This window comes from Erinaceus europaeus, chromosome 9 (genome assembly GCF_950295315.1).
Source record: "Erinaceus europaeus chromosome 9, mEriEur2.1, whole genome shotgun sequence".
Classification (NCBI taxonomy): Eukaryota; Metazoa; Chordata; class Mammalia; order Eulipotyphla; family Erinaceidae; genus Erinaceus; species Erinaceus europaeus.
The window spans coordinates 20,405,181-20,421,613 of record NC_080170.1 but is presented as its reverse complement, the minus strand read 5'-3'; the positions used below and the strand labels follow the sequence as shown (position 1 = coordinate 20,421,613).

Below are 16,433 nucleotides of genomic sequence, written 5' to 3'. Positions count from 1 at the left end.
TTTACACTATTTTATTTTATTTTTAAACCAGAGCATTGCTTACTTCTGGCTTATGGTGGTGTGAGAGATTGAACCTGAGGCTTCGGAGCCTCAGGCACAAGAGTCTCATTGCATCACCATTATGCTTTCTATCCCCATCCTCTCCCCATTATATATATAATTTCTTTCTTTCCCACTGGAGATGCCAAATTCCGGCTTCTGCTGGGACTAGGGTTTAAACCTGAACCTCTGTTGCCTCAGGCATGAAGGCCTTTCTACACAGCCATCACACTATGGATTCATCCTTTCTTATTTTCTTATTATCTGATAAAAGCATCGTATGAACATGCAGACATTTCTTTTATAATTTAAAAAGTAACTCATTCCAAGGGGGAAGATGCAGGAAGAGAAAGAAAAGAAAAAGTAACTATTTTTTAAAATAAAACTTTTTATTTTTAAATATTTATTTATTCCGTTTTTGTTGGCCTTGTTTTATTGTTGTAGTTATTGTTGTTGTTATTGATGTCATCGTTGTTGGATAGGACAGAGAGAAATGGAGAGAGGAGGGGAAGACAGAGAGGGGGAGAGAAAGCTAGACACCTGCAGACCTGCTTCACCGCCTGTGAAGCGACTCCCCTGCAGGTGGGGAGCCAGGGGCTCAAACCGGGATCCTTAAACCGGTTTAGAGCTTTGTGCCACGTGCGCTTAACCACTGCACTACTGCCTGACCCCCCCGCCTCTTTTTTTTAATATTGGGAGAGTGGACAAGACCACAGCAATAAAGCAAAATAGGTACATTGTTCCCTACAGTATGTTACTAACTTAGAAGGAGGTGATAAAGGTTTGTATGAAGATTTTTCCAAAAGCTAATTCAGAAGGAAAGAAAGGAGAAAAAAAAAGTTTGTTTTCCTCAGACTTTTCCTCCCACTGTGATAAAATACCTTATACTGGCATTGTGTAGACTAACTACAATTATTTGAATGTTTCATTGTAACTGGGCATATAGAAAGTGATTAACTGTGGCTGGATCCCCCAGAGAGTTATAAATGAAGTAAGTCTTCAGTGTCTAGACACTTCTATTAGAATTCTAGCTAGCGAAGACATTAAAATCAACTTTCAGCCAAAATAACTGTACCTGCGCTCAGATTTGGCCCACGTCTGCCACTCTTTCCTCCATCTCTACTGGCAAAATCATTTCATGAATTCTAGGAATTTTGAGAACCAAATTTCCACAGGTTTTAAAACTTGGTGGTGCAGTTTACATCAAACACCCAGAACTGGCTTCTGGGTGGCCCCTTGCTGCCGAAGAACTATGAAGTAAGTCCAAGGACTTAAAAGTAATTACTTGGGATGGAGGGGTCAGCACAGTGGTTTAAGCTTCAGATTTTCATGCCTGAGGCACCAAAGGTCCCAGTTCAATACCAGTTTTTTTTGTTTTTAAATATTTATTTATTCCCTTTTGTTGCCCTTGTTGTTTTATTGTTGTAGTCATTATTGTTGTTGTTATTGATGTTGTCGTTGTTGGATAGGTTAGAGAGAAATGGAGAGAGGAGGGGAAGACAGAGAGGGGGAGAGAAAGATAAACACTTGAAGACCTGCTTCACCACCTGTGAAGCTACTCCCCTGCAGGTGGGGAGCCGGGGACTTGAACCGGGATCCTTCTGCTAGTCCTTGTGCTTGGCACCACGTGTGCTTAACCTGCTGCGCTACAGCCCGACTCCCTGTTTTTTTTCTTTTTTTTTTAAAAGTTTTTAAAAAATATTTATTTACTTATTCCCATTTGTTGCCCTTGTTTTATTGTTGTAGTTATTGATGTTGTCGTTGTTGGATAGGACAGAGAGAAATGGAGAGAGGAGGGGAAGATAGAGAGGGGGAGAGAAAGATAGATACATGCAGACCATCTGTGAAGCGACTCCCCTGCAGGTGGGAAGCCGGGGGCTCGAACCGGGATCCTTAAGCCGGTCCTTGTGTTTGGTGCCACGTGCGCTTAACCCTCTGAGCTACTGCTCGACTCCCTCTGTTTGTTTTTATAAATAACGTTTTTTGTCTTAAAGAAGAGATTGTACTGTAAACCATTGCTCAGTAAAAGAATGGAAGAAAAAAATTACTTAGACTTGATTTTTTTTCTTTTTAACCATCTATTTATTTTCATGAGATACAGAGAGAGACCAGAGCACTGCTCAGCTCTGGCTTATGGTGGTGCTGGGGATTGAACCTGGGACCTCAGTGCCTCAGGTATGAAAGTCTTCTGCATAACCATTATGTCTCCCCAGACTGTTGGTTTACATTTTTTTTTTTTTTTTTTTTGCCTCCAGAGTTATCGTTGGGGCTCAGTGCTAGCACTACAAAGATACTCACTGCTTCTGGCTGTTATTTATTCCATTTTATTCGACAGGACACAGAGACATTGAGATGGGAGGGGGTCCTTGCGCACTGTACTGTGAGCACTTAACCAGCTTCACCGCCACCTGAGACAGAGGGAGTGATCTGAAAGAGACCACGGCACCGGAGCGTTCTTCAATGGGGTGGTGGCTGTGACTTTTGTGCCAAACTTTCAAAGACTGTGATTATGTTTAAATGCAAAAAGTGAAGATCTGAGTCATTGGCTGAATGCATACATCACCTTGCACAAAAACCTGGGACAAGCCCCCGGCTCCCACCTGCAGGGGGGAGGCTTCATGAGTGGCAAAGTAGTTGTAGGTGTCTATTTTCCCTCTCAGTTTTTCTGTCTCTATCCAAAACTAATATATATTTTCTATTATCATCTTTATTTATTACTATTTTAAAATATTTATTTATTCCCTTTTGTTGCTCTTGTTCTGTTGTTGTAGTTATTGATGTCGTTATTGTTGGAAAGGACAGAGAGAAATGGAGAGAGGAGGGGAAGACAGAGAGGGGGAGAGAAAGACAGACACCTGCAGACTTGCTTCACTGCCTGTGAAGTGACTCCCCTGTAGGTGGGGAGCAGGGGGCTCAAACCGGGATCCTTAAGCCAGCCCTTGCGCTTCGCGCTACCTGACTTAACCCACTGCACTACCGTCTGACTCCCTATCATCTTTATTTATTTATTGGACAGAGACAGCCAGAAATCAAGAGGGAACGAAGGAGATAGAGAGGGAGAGAGACAGACACCACAGATCTGCTTCACTACTTACAAAACCTCCCCCCCTGCAGGTGGGGATCAGGGGTTCGAACCCAGATCCTTGAGCACTGTAATGTGTGTGCTCAACCAGGCGCACCATAGCCTGTCTCCCCTCCCCATGTATATATTTATTTATTTACCCTCCAGGGTTATATCTGGGGCTTGGTGCCAGCATTACAAATCCACTGCTCCTGGAAGCTATTTTTCATTTTTACTGGATAGGACAGAGATACATTGAGAGGGATGGGGGAGAGAGAGGGGGAGAGAGATAGAGAGACACATGCAGACCTGCTTCACTGGCTTCTGGTGAGAACGGGGTTTGAACTTGATGCTCAGTCTGTCTCTGAGTCCATGTGTAGAGCTACACCAGCTCAGCACTCTGAAATAAAAAAGCTTTCTTTTTTTTAGGGGCCGGGCAGTGGCACACCTGATTGAGCATACACATTACAGTGCTCAAGGATCTGGGTTCAAGCCCCTGGTCCCCATCTGCAGGGGGAAAGTTTTGCAAGTGGTAAAGCAGGACTGCAGGTGTTTCTCTGTCTCTCTCTATCTCTCCCCTCCCTCTCAACTTCTATTTGTCTCTATCCAATAAATAAATAAAGATAACAAAAATATTTTTTAAAATAATTTTTATATTAAAAAAATGCTACCTTCACTCACTAGGGTCAATTTATTTTCTTTTTAGAGAATAAATAAAGTCATAAGGAAGTGTCCAGCATTGTTGTTCTAATCACACTATCCTCTTAACTACTTGTTAATATCCACTGCACGGTCCTATCAATTCCTTTCGAACACAGCACTGAGAAGTCCAGTCGCAGGCTGATTCTGGAATGGGCCGATGTGTTTTGCAAAAAGAAAAGATTTCACAACTGTATTTCTATTTTCAGCCTGCCATCTGGAAAGCAGTCAGTTGCCGAAGACAGAGTGGACCAGAGAGAAATAATCTGGATGGCTTGGAGGTCAGTTAATCTTAAATTGCAAATTAATTCAGAGCCCATCAATAAATAGCACTGTCCTCACAAAAAGAACACTTGCTAATGACTCACGACTTCATTGAAAGAACAGCATATCCCACTTGGAAAATACCAGACCTGAAAGAGAACTAAAAAACTGCACAGTTGGCCCCCTCAGGATCAGGGGGTCAAAGTAAATGAATAAAATCTTGGAGCTATTGTGACTCCCTCCATTTTCATGTTTAAGTGTCCTTTGACCCTTATTTTTTATTTTTTCCTCCGGGGTTAGCACTGGGGCCCAGTGCTGGCACTACAAATCCATTACGCCTGGTAGCCTTTTTTTTTTCCCTTCATTTTTATTGGCTAGGACACAGAGAAACTGAGGAGGGGATAGAGAGGGAGAGAGAAAGATGGACACCTATAGAATTGCTTCGCCGCCTGTGAAGCAACCTCCCTGAGGTTGGGAACGGGCTCGAACCAGGATCATGGAGTGGGTCCTCACACTTAGTACTATGTGCGCTTAACTGGGTACACCACCACCCAGCCTCGAAGTTTTCATTCTATTTACAGTCAGCTACCAGTCCAGCTACGATGTGCCTTACCTAATTGCACATTATAAATTATCACTTCAGCAGGGAAGCAATTACAGAAGCCAGACCTTCCACCTTCTGCATCCCACAGTGACCTTGGGTCCACAGTCCCAGAGGTTTAAAGAATAGGAAAGCTATCAGGGGAGGGGATAGGCTACAGAGCTCTGGTGGTGGGAATTGTGTGGAGTTGTATCCCTCTTATCCTATGGTTTTGTCAGTGTTTCCTTTTTATAAATAAAATAAAAAAAACTCTTAAAAAATTATCACTGTTGTATTCCATTTTGTTGCATTTGTACTTTATCGAGTTCACCAAACTTCCTGGTATTTCCAAGTCAAAGGACACCACCGTTCATTAACCAGCTTTTTAGTTTGAGTGACCACATCACTATAAATGGGATGGGTGAGAAACAGTAGACAAATGTTCATAAATATCTCTTCCAAGTATAATGGCTAAAGGTTCCTCGAGGGTAGGGGTGATAGCATCATGGTTATGCAAAAGACTTGCATGCCTGAGGTTTCAAAATCGCAGGTTCAATCCCCTGGCACCACTGTAAGCCTGAGCTGTGAAGTGTCTGGCAAAACAAGCAAGCAAGCAAGCAAGCAAACAAACCAATCGGTCTTCTAGATTAGACTCCAGAAAGGTAATCAAGCATTCTGTAGGTGAGAACAGACAGATCTCTGCCAGGCTAGCATCGCCTCAGAGAGAAGAGACCAGGAACTCGTGGCTGAGTGGACCACAATGCAATGCCTTTATTGATCAGAGACAACGCCTTTATATCTATCTTTAACCGGAAGTGGCAAATCAGAAAAAGGAAAAGGCTAGGAGAGGGAGTGGAGTGGAAAAGAAAAGAGCGTGAAAGTAGAAAGCTTCCATAGCAGCTGTTGCGAGGGTTCTAACCAGTGGGATTAAACTAATACCCTGCAGGTAGGGCGGGTCTCAGGCAAAACAATGATTATGTAAATAGACCATGGCATCAAGCAATACAGCATGGAGCAGGGGGGAGCTGGCGTAATGCCCAACAGATCTCATTCTCATAGTCCTACATAATATATCCTACCCAAAAGCTTGAATATTTTTGCAGGAATGATTTCGGTATTTGTTTCAGCATTCCCCTAACTGGCGCACCTTGCCAGATGTTTCTCAAATGCCTTAACAGGACTCCCTCCCTCCCACTCCCCCTTAGGTACAGCCTGAAAAGGGTGTTGAAATCTCCCCTACTTCCTACCCTAGAGGATTAAATTTGTTGGCCTAGCTTGGATAAGCATTCTTTACTAGAACACCTTTTAAAAGGATTAGCTAGCTCCTTCTTCTTCTGGTATTCAGACCCAAAGTGCCCTAGAGTTTTCCATTTGAAGGGAGAAAAAACAAAACAAAAACCCAAAACAATCCAAAAAACCCTCCCCTCATCTTCTCAAATGCTAGGGTTGTTAAACAGTGCTTCTTCATTAAAAAAAAAAAAAGTGGGAGCTGGGTGGTAGCGCACAGAGTTAAGTGCATATAGTGCAAAGCACGAGGATCTGAGCAAGGATTCCTGTTTGAGCCCATGGCTCCCCACCCGCAGGAGGGGTCACTTCACAAGCTGTGAAGCAGGTCTGCAGGTGTCTTTCTTTCCCTCCTCTCTCAATTCCTCTGTCTTATCTAACAACAACAGCTGCAGCAATAATAACAGTAACAACAACAGGAAAATAAAATGGCCTTCAGGAGCAGTGGATTCATAGTACTGAGCCCCAGTGATAACCATGGGGGAACAAAAAAACAAAACAAAAAAAGCAATCTCCTGGGAGTCGGGCGGTAGCGCAGCGGGTTAAGCGCACGTGGCACAAAGCACAAGGACCAGAGTAAGAATCCCAGTTCGAGCCCCCAGCTCCCCACCTGCAGGAGAGTCGCTTCACAAGCAGTGAAGCAGGTCTGCAGGTGTCTCTCTTTCTGTGCCCCTCTCTGTCTTCCCCTCCTCTCTCCATTTCTCTCTGTCCTACCCAACAACGATGACATCAAGAACAACAATAATAACTGCAACAATAAAACAAGGGCAACAAAAAGGAAAATAAATATTAAAAAATAATAATAATAAAGCAATCTCCTCGACTCAAACTCTGTTATCTGGAACATTCTGCCTTTATTTTAATCACCAGACTTTGAAACTAAAAGAAATCAAATCTCACTAGGCTTTTTTAGCAGGGCCTTCAACCTTTCAATGATTCGTTGTTTTCTTTAAAGGTGTGTGTGTGTGTGTGTGTGTGTGTGTGTGTGTGTGTTCCCTTATGGGGGAGTGTGGAAGGGGAACCACAGCATCACTCGAGTTCATGTGATGCCAGGGAATAAACCCGGGACCCCACGCTTGCCAAGTCCAGTGCTTTATCCTCTGTGCCATTTCCCAGGTCACTTTGTTTTCAACATTTCTTACATTCACCTCCACCTGTTTAATTAGAATTTCTATTTTGGGACACCGTCTTCTGATTAATAATGGAGTCTGCCACATGCCCACAGATAACTGGTTCTTCCACTCCTCCTCGCCATGCCTGGGGTGCGTGCTCTGAGAGCAGGTGGTGCCTCTCCCTACTCTGTGTCACACACGTTCCGGGGCTCCACCAGTGGCCTAAAAACCAACTGGGCAGGAAGACACATTTCCAACCAACAAGAGGAGTCTGAGGATATTATCGGGGGGCCTGGGAGGGACACCTTCAGGCTTCCTTTTCCCCCTTTGTTGGAATTCAAGAAGAAATGCCACAGAAGTGGCCACTACCATAGACTCTCTCTGTTTTTGTTCTAAAGAGCAAGAGGGCTGGAGTGTCCTAGTTTCTTCAGCCTCTCCTTCAAGGTGTATCTCTTCAAGGCAATCTATGTAGGCGGTCTACTTGCCGCTCTTAGCACCGGCATCCCAGCAGATGACCCCAGGACAGAAGGAGCAGGAGGCGGCAGCTTTATCTTGGGCCAACATTCAGGCATTGGCTGGGGAGATCAAGGCAGCTGGGTGCAACCACAAGGGTCAGAAAACACCCAAGGGTGCTCGATTGAAAATCATTCTGAGTGGGGCTGCTGGGTGGTGGCGCACCTGGTTGAGTGCACACGTTGCCGGACCGAAGGACCAGGGTTCAGGCCCTTGGGTCCCCACCTGCAGGGGGAAAGCTTCATAAGTCGTGAAGCAGTGCTGCAGGTGTCTCTCTTCTTCCCCTTTCTATCTCCCCCTTCCCCCTCAATTTCTGTCTCTATCCAAAAAGTATAATATTAAAAAGAAAGAAAAAGGGGACTGGGTGGTGGCACACCTGGTAAAGCACCTATGTTACCATGCATAAGGAATCAGGTTCAAGTCCCCCTGCTCCCTACCTGCAAGGGGGACACTTGACAAGTGGTGAAGCAGGTCTGCAGGTCTGGCTATCTATCTCCCCTCCCTTATTAATTGCTCTCTGTCCTATCCAATTGAAAAAAAAAAGTAGGAAAAAAAGATTCATTCAAGATTGTGCAGGTAGGATAGCTCATCTGGGAAGGTGTTGTTTGGTCATTTGCGCACCCCACGTTCAATTCTGGCTCTCACTGCCCTTTGGTGCTGTGGTGTCTTCCCCTCTCTCCCTGTCTCCTTCATTTGATCTGCAAAAGCCTAGAGCAGTGACAATGAAATTTAAAAAACAGGTTTCTTTGTTCTCTCTCTTTTTAAAATTATTGTTGTTGTAATTATTATTGTTGTTGTTGTTGGATAGGACAGAGAGAAATGGAGAGAGGAGGGGGCGACAGGGGGAGAGAAAGAGAGACACCTGCAGACCTGCTTCACTGCTTACGCCGGTCCTTGTGCTTCGAGCCACGTGCACATAACCCGCTGTGCTACCACCCGACTCCCTTTTTTCTCTTTTTTACACCACAGCACTGCTCAGCTCTGGCTTATAGTAATTCTGGAGGTTGGAGTTGAGATCTTGGATGCCTGAGGCATGAAAATCTTTTCTGCATAATCATTATTGTATCTGGTCTGTCCAAGAGAACAATTCTGCTGGACCAGAGAGGCACCTGACTTGCTGTGCACATGGCCCAGGTTTGAGCCCCGTCATCACATGGGAGGTGCTAGGGCACAGAGGACACTGCAGTGCTATGGTATCTCTCCCTCCATTTCTCTCTGAATAAAAAAAGCAGCCTGAGACCTACAGCTTCAGCTAGTTCCACAGGAGAGGGAAAAATTCTGCAAGGGCCTGGGAGTTGGCTCAGCAGTGAAGTGCTGGCTTGCATATGCCTGAGGCCCTGAGGCTGCCATTAGGGGATAAAGTGGTAGAGTGGAACTCTGGCTGGTGTTATTTCCCTCTCTCTCAATTAGAAACATTAAAACGTTTTTGCAAGCTCTATAATAAGTTCTCCTGGGTTTACCTGACATGCAGGAAGAGCTCAGTGTCTCTTCAGACGTTAGACTGTCTAGCCTGTTGCCATAATTTCTACCACAGCTGAGAAAAGTGCCCCCCCCAACAAAGCCCACGGCTGGCAGTCTCAGCTTTGGAGGCAAGAGCCCCACATTCATATAGAAACTGCTAGGGGGGAGTCAGGTGGTAGCGCAGCGGGTAAAGCACAGGTGGCGAAAAGTCCAAGGACCTCCGTAAGGATCCCAGTTCGAGCCCCTGGCTCCCCACCTGCAGGGGAGTCGCTTCACAGGCGGTAAAGCAGGTCTGCAGGTGTCTGTCTTTCTCTCCCCCTCTGTCTTCCCCTCCTTTCTCCATATCTCTCTGTCCTATCTAACATATGACAACATCAATAACAACAATAACTACAACAACAATAAAAAAAAAAACAAGGGCAACAAAAAAGGGGAAAATAAAAAAAAAGTTACAGATTGCTGTTGCGGGGGGGGGGGGGTAATGCCTAATGTAATGCAAGGAGACTCTCATATCTGAGGCTCCAAAGTCCCAGGTTCAATCCCCAGTGCCACCACCATAAGCCAGAGCTGAGCAGTACTCCGAAAAAATAAATAAATAAATAAAAGATTGCTGTTGCTTACGAAAAGTAAATGTATACAGATGAATTTTAGACTCTCAGTGAAAAGGAACAATGGCCTGAATCACTTGAAAACGATCTCTAAATTTATTATCAAAATCTCCAAGGAAGCCCACAGGTCCTGCCTAAGAGGAAGAGACGTCCTTCAGTTGCCGTGAGTGCTGATTATCTTCTTTTCCCTACAGTAGCATTTCAATGATTTCTTTATTTACTGATGAGAAAACAGAGGAGAGACCAGAGAGGGGGAGCAGAGCACCACTGCCAGATGTTTACATGCTTTCAGTCTTAATTCTCAGACCTACCAGAGATCTAGAAAACACTTAATATTTGCCCCATACACAAAATTTGTGCTACAATGTAAGGAATGGGGGGGGGGGAGTCGCCTGGGGGAGACAGTGCAGGGATAGCACAACACACTTTTGTGGCCGCAGACTCACAGGTGAAAGGTTCAGTTCCCAGCACCCCCCATATGCCAGAGCTGAACAGTGGTCTGAGTTCTCTCTGTCTTTTATGAAAATAAGCACACATGCTAATGCAAGCATCATGGAGCCCCCAGCTGCCCATCTGTGGGTTGAGGGGAGGCTGCTTCACTAGTGGATGTAGGTCTACAGGTGTCCATCTTTCCCTCTCTCTCTCTCTCTCTCTCTCTCTCTCTCTCACCTCCAGGGTTATTGCAGGGGCTCGCTGCCTGCACTAGGAATCCACTGCTTCTGGAGGCCATTTTTTCTCTTTTGTTGCTCTTGTTGTTTATCATTGTTGTTATTGATGTCATTGTTGTTGGATAAGACAGAGAGAAATCGAACGAGAAGGGGATGACAGAAAGGGGGAGAGAAAGATAGACACCTGCAGACCTGCTTCACCACCTGTGAAGTGACTTCCCTGCAGGTGGGGAACCAGAGGGCTCGAACCAGGATCCTTACGCTGGTCTTTGTGCTTTGTGGTGCGCTTAACCCGCTGCTGTAACACCTAGCTCTCTTGGTGTCTATCTTTCTCTTTCCCTCTCTATCTTCCCTTCCTCTCTAAATTTCTCTCTGTCCTATTCAATAAAATGGAGAAAGTGGCTGCTAGGAGCAGTGGATTCGTAGTGCCTGCACTGACAACCATGGAGGTAAAATAAATAAATAAATGAGGCCAGTGAAACTGCTCACTTGAACAGTGTCTATGCAAGAGACACAGGCTTGAGTCCAGCCAGACCTCACGGCACTGGAGGAAGCTTTGGTATTGCGGTCTCTTTCTTTCTTGCTCTTGGATTCTGTCTCTATTAAAATCATAAGTAAAGTGGTCCAGGAGGTATCCCTTTAGATAAAGCACTGAACTCTCAAGTGTGAGGTTCTAAGTTCAGCCTAGGCATCACACATACCAGAGCGACACTCTAGTCTCTTTCTTTCCCACTACCAATAAGTAAATAAAGCTTAAAAACATTTTTTTTAATATGGCTGGGTGGTGGAGCACCTGGCTGAGTGCACATATCACAATGTACAGGGACCTGGGTTTGAGCCCCTAGTCCCCATCTGCAGGGGGAAAGCTTTGCAAGTGGTGAAGCAGGGCTGCAGGTGTCTCTCTCTCTCCCCCCACCCCCACATCCTCCTACCCTCTTGATGTCTGGTTGTCTCTATCCAATAATGATAATAAAAAATTGAGGGAAGCTACTCTCTGGCCTAATCCAACTCTCTAGTCCTAGTCTAAACTCTGACAACATCTTCCCAGACAAATTATTTTTAGTCCACCTGAATATTAGCTATCAGGCTCAGGCAGAATTACTAAAATCATAGGCTCCTAAGATAGACTCCCTAGTTTCTTCCCACATGAAGAACCCAATTTCATCTGCTCTATTCCTTCCTTTGGGTTCCTGTTTATTAAATAATTTGTCCTACTTTCTGTCTTAGCACTTTTCAGCCACCAAGTTGCAGACACTACTATGATGCCGTCCTGACTTCCCTGGGCAGACAACCTCACCAAAAGTCCTGGAACCTCACCTCTCCAGAGCCCTACCCCACTAGTGAAAGATAGAAATAGGCTGGGGGTATGGATTGACCTGCCAACATACATGCCCAGTGAAGAAACAATCACAGAAGTCAGACCTTCTACCTTCTGCATCCCATGAAGAATTTTGGTCCATACTTCCTGAGAGATAAAGATCAGGGAAGTTCCAATGGAGGGGATGGGACATGGAACTCTGGTGGTGGGAACTGTGTGGGATTGTAACCCTGTTATATTTTTTACTTTTTTATTTATTTTCCCTTTTGTTGCCCTTGCCTTTTTTTATTGTTGTTGTAGTTATTATTGCTGTTGTTATTGATGTCGTCGTTGTTAGATAGGACAGAGAGAAATGGAGAGAGGAGAGGAAGGCAGAGAGGGAGAGAAAGACAGACACCTGCAGACCTGCTTCACTGCCTGTGAAGCGACTCCCCTGCAGGTGGGGAGCCAGGGGCTCGAACTAGGATCCTTTCGCAGGTCCTTGCACTTTGCACCACATGCGCTTAACCCACTGCGCTACCAGCCCGAGTCCCGGTACCCCTGTTATTTTAACAATCTTGTTAATCATTATTAAATCACTAATTAACAAATTTTAAAATATAATAAAAATTTGAAAAAATTAATAAAATAGAAAAAAAATATTATAAATGCTATTTTGACTACTATGTTACTATAAATTTTATAGTGCAAGTTTGGCAAATACTCAATAAGTGCTTGATTTATGAGAAAAACAGGCACTCAAAACGAGTTTTTTGGCAAGCTAACTTTAAGAAACACAACAATTAAAGAAATGGCACATGAAATGGAGTGTCCCAGGGGGGCACAGAACTTCTTTGTGTTTTTTTGCAATAGGAAGTTTTCACTTTACTCGTTATAAATTCCGCACTTTGAAAAACTATTTTTAAAATGTTGGTCATTTTCATTCCAGGCATACTCTTTCCTACCTCCCCTACCCCGGCAGATAAACACTTCCTTTTCTTCCATTAGCAACCATCTCAGCTTCCTTCTTAGAGGGAAAGGACAAAAGATTCATTTTAATTAAACTGAGAGTACTTCCTCCATATTTCTCATTCAAAGATCTTTTGGGATCAGCCTCATGTTTCTTGCTGATAACACCATGACCTATCACTACATGCAATAGACGTTTCCTATTGCGATTTCATTTTGAACCGTAGCACTCACCTATTGTGCAACTTACAAACTTTTGCAACCTATGTCAGCCTTCTGCATCTTTTAATGCCTCTGGCTTCCCGCTCCCTGATATTTCACATGATTTAAGGATCAATTTCTCTGTAACTTCAATGGGAAGCTCAAAGAGAGTTAAAGCAGATGCCCCCACCTTTCTATTTGTTACACATCACTTCTTTAAGGTTAAAAAGAAAAGGTTCTTCAAAAAGGTATGCTACTCAGAATATTGACCCATTGGGATCCTGAAATTTTGAATACTAAAAAGAACACATTTAAAATGACTACAGCCTCATTCATTCAGATTAAACCAAACTAATGACCTCCCCTCCCCTTCCAGCTCCTGTGCCTTCAATGAAACCACCTCAATTGTAACTGAAGAAACATCTGTTGCTTTTTTAATTCTTCACAGCCAGGGTTTTCCCAACTGAAAGAAAGGCTCTCTGCCTGACCTCCCCTACCACACCCCCTTCCCACCCACACTGGCTTCCTCAAAACTTTTTTTTTGAAGTGCGTTATTTAAATTTTCCACGGGGCTCCTTAAAATGCCAGTAACTTCAGAAATACGCACTTCCTTGTTAAAGTTTCAAAAGTGAGTGAATGTTCCTATAGCAAGAATGGAAAGAAGAAAAAAAAAAAAGCTGGGAGACTATTCAATGTCGATAAAATGCAGTGCACTAGAGGTGGTCGGCTGCACTTGTCACTCGCTCTGCTCCCGGCTCCATCCGTATTGTGTAGGATGAAGAGTTTCTTCCCAGGCTCCAGATGCCTATAGGCTCTTGCTGGCTGTATTTTTCTTTGCCAATCCAGAGCTCACATAATGGCAGTCACCACCCAGACGCACAAACGCCACCACCCACCCTCACACTGCGCCTCCTTGGAATAAGCCAGAAAGCAGTGGAATGCACCGGGCCCTTGAGGGGGAAACAATGACAGAGCTTCATTAGAATACAGCTGACATTTTCAAAGCACAAATGCTTAGAAGAAAAATAGACCAGGAGATGAAGAGAGACCAAAAAAAAAAAAAAAGAAAGAAAAGTGGGGGGTGGGGTGGGGGTGGTACTTGTGGTGGGGAATGAAACAGCTCTTGCAGGCTGAACTATGTTTGCAAGAGTGTCAGGTTGATTCCAGAGACTCACTATTTTACTGTCACCAAATTACAAGTTCTCGTCAATGGGGGTGGGGGGGAGAAGCATGGTGGAAGGACAGAGCTGTTTTTATCAGCTCTTGGAAAGAAATGAAAGTGAAAAGAAAAAAAAAAGGACAAACTCTCCATTGAATTGCATTTCCAAACAACACACATCAAGTACCTTTGCAATTATTATTCATCTCTTCCACTGCTTCCTCAGTGCTGGAAGGAGGCAGGAAGTCAGGCTGGGGGGTGGGTAGGTGGGGGTTTCAATTCTTGCAATTGACTTGTATAGAAGTAAGTGGGGGGGAAGCCTCAGCTTACCCTCCCCTCCCCCTTGCGTGCCCCCCTCCCCCTTCCATGCCCTGTAGTTTTCCTGTCTGCAGCGAGCAAGGACGTCTTGGATCCGGTGCCCTCCGGACTCTGCGGATCAGTCTAACCCGGCGGTGGGGGGAGAGGCTCTGCCGCGGTGGGCGGCGGGGGACTCACCCGGCGCGGGCGGGCGGCGGCGGGGCTCACCTGGCGGGCGCGGGCGGCTGCAGCCCGGCTCTCCAGCCTTTGTTACCATCCACTGGAAACTTGAGACTGGGGCAGGCGCGAGCAATCGAGCCCAGAGACGCCGCGCTGCACACCCCTCCCAGGACAGCTAAAAAGATGCTCAAGAAAACCGCTCGGGCAGGTTGGCGGGCTGGCGACAGGCATCCAGCCATCCAGCCATCCGCTCACCCGCAGGCCCGCCCGGGCGATGCAGACCTTCCCCAGGTCTTCAGAGGTCTTTATAAGGTCACTTTTCCCCCACCCCCCAGCTAGATTCCTGCTTTCTTCTTCCCCTCCTCCTTACTATCATAATTTATTATTGTTATTGCTTTTAATTCTATTCATTTAAATGAGAGACCAGAACACGCCTCAGCTTTGGCTTATGGTGGTGCTAGGGATTGAAACTGGGACCCCAGAGCCTCAGGCATGAAAGTCTTTTGCATAAGTATTATGCTGTCTCTCAGCCCTATTATATCTATTTATCTATCTATCTATCTATATTTCCTTTTCTTTTAATAGAGCAAGCATTGCTCAGCTCTTGCTTATGGTAGTGCTGGTGACTGAACCTGAGACCCCCCCCCCAGAATCTCAGGCATGAAAGTCTTTTGCATTAAGTATTATGCTGTTTCCCAGTCCTAATATATATATATATATTACCCTATTACACACACACACACACACACATATATATATATATTATTACCTTTTTCCCTTTTAACAGAGCAAGTAATGCTCAGCTCTGGCTTATGGTAGCGCTGGGGATTGAACCTGAAATCCTTAGAGCCTCAGGCATGAAAATCTTTTGCATAAGTATTATGCTGTCTCCCAGCCCATTATATTTACTAAATATAATGGCAATAAATAAATATTAAGACAGCGACAAAGCCATAGTGCTAAAGCAAAGCAGTGAACTACCCAAGCAAGCTATTTCAGCAACTCTGCTTTCTTCTTTGTAAAGGTTATTTTAGAAACAGGTGCCAAGGATCCCATCTCCCCACCTGCAAGGGGGTCGCTTCACAGGCGGTGAAGCAGGTCTGCAGGTGTCTATCTCTCTCCCCCTCTCTGCCTTCCCCTCCTCTCTCCATCTCTCTCTGTCCTATCCAACAACGACGACATTAGTGACAACAACACCTACAACAACAATGAAAACAACAAGGGCAACAAAAGGGAAAAAATATAAATGTATTTAAAAAGAAAAAAAGAAATAGGTGCCAAGGAAAAGCAGGCGTTCTAAACATGGAAGGCTTAATTCCACCTTTTTTTTTTTTTCCCTTTATTTTCTAGAAAAGCACTTAAATCTCAACTAGCTGGAATGGAAGGTGGGACTTACTCATGAAACCTGCATAACGCGAATTATACATGTCAGGACGCAGGCTGGTTCCGGGCAGTCACGAGGCAGACTTCAGTGCATCTTGAATGCAGAGTTAAAAAGCACTGTGAGTCGGACACAGGGGGAAGGAGAAAGGAGAAACTCTTGAAAGAAAGTATTCGGGGCTTTTCAACCTGTAATAACTGTCCAGTGCTTCTGGGAGGGAAAAAAAAAAAAAGCCTGGTCCTGCCCCTTGTGATAGGAGGCTCCGCTTCAATGCCAGGGTGAGTGACAGCTCCATTTCTGATATCAACAAAGACCAGCTTACTTGTGCTCTGTTTTCCCCCCTCACTTTCCCACACTTTTAGGAGTTCTCCATTTTTTTTTCCAGGTTGGTTCCTTTCTATCTAGGATTTAAAAAAAAAAAAACCTTACTCTAACACCTCAAGAAAGAACCTGATTATGTTGTCCTCTTTTTTTTCTTTTTTCTTAACTGATTCATTAAAAAAAATACATACCTAATCATCTTACCCCGTTTTTTCCCAGGCAGGAAGCTGAACGAAAGCAGCCCTCCCATGTTCCTTTTCAGATCTAGTCTTTGCAATATCAGATGGCCCTGAGCCTAATTATTAATATTACTCAGCTTTTCCTGACAAGGCACAAGTG

At 44.6% G+C, this 16,433-nt stretch overlaps 1 protein-coding gene across 11 annotated transcripts in view; it reads right to left on the bottom strand.

Annotated features, from left to right (window-relative positions):
- TFDP2 (transcription factor Dp-2) overlaps positions 1-16,433 on the bottom strand; it is a 133,221-nt gene that overhangs the window by 49,218 nt on the left and 67,570 nt on the right. Inside the window, exon 1 of one of the 11 annotated variants that reach the window (XM_016191237.2) lies at positions 15,789-15,929. The exons of 7 other annotated variants lie outside the window; for them this stretch is intronic. In XM_016191237.2, coding sequence (XP_016046723.1) covers positions 15,789-15,819 — 31 coding nt within the window. In that variant the 5' untranslated portion in view covers positions 15,820-15,929. Of the gene's footprint in view, positions 1-14,102; positions 14,246-14,410; positions 14,505-15,788; positions 15,930-16,433 lie in introns of those variants that run through there. 3 more of the 11 variants (XM_060197461.1, XM_060197462.1, XM_060197464.1) reach the window with 3 other exon arrangements.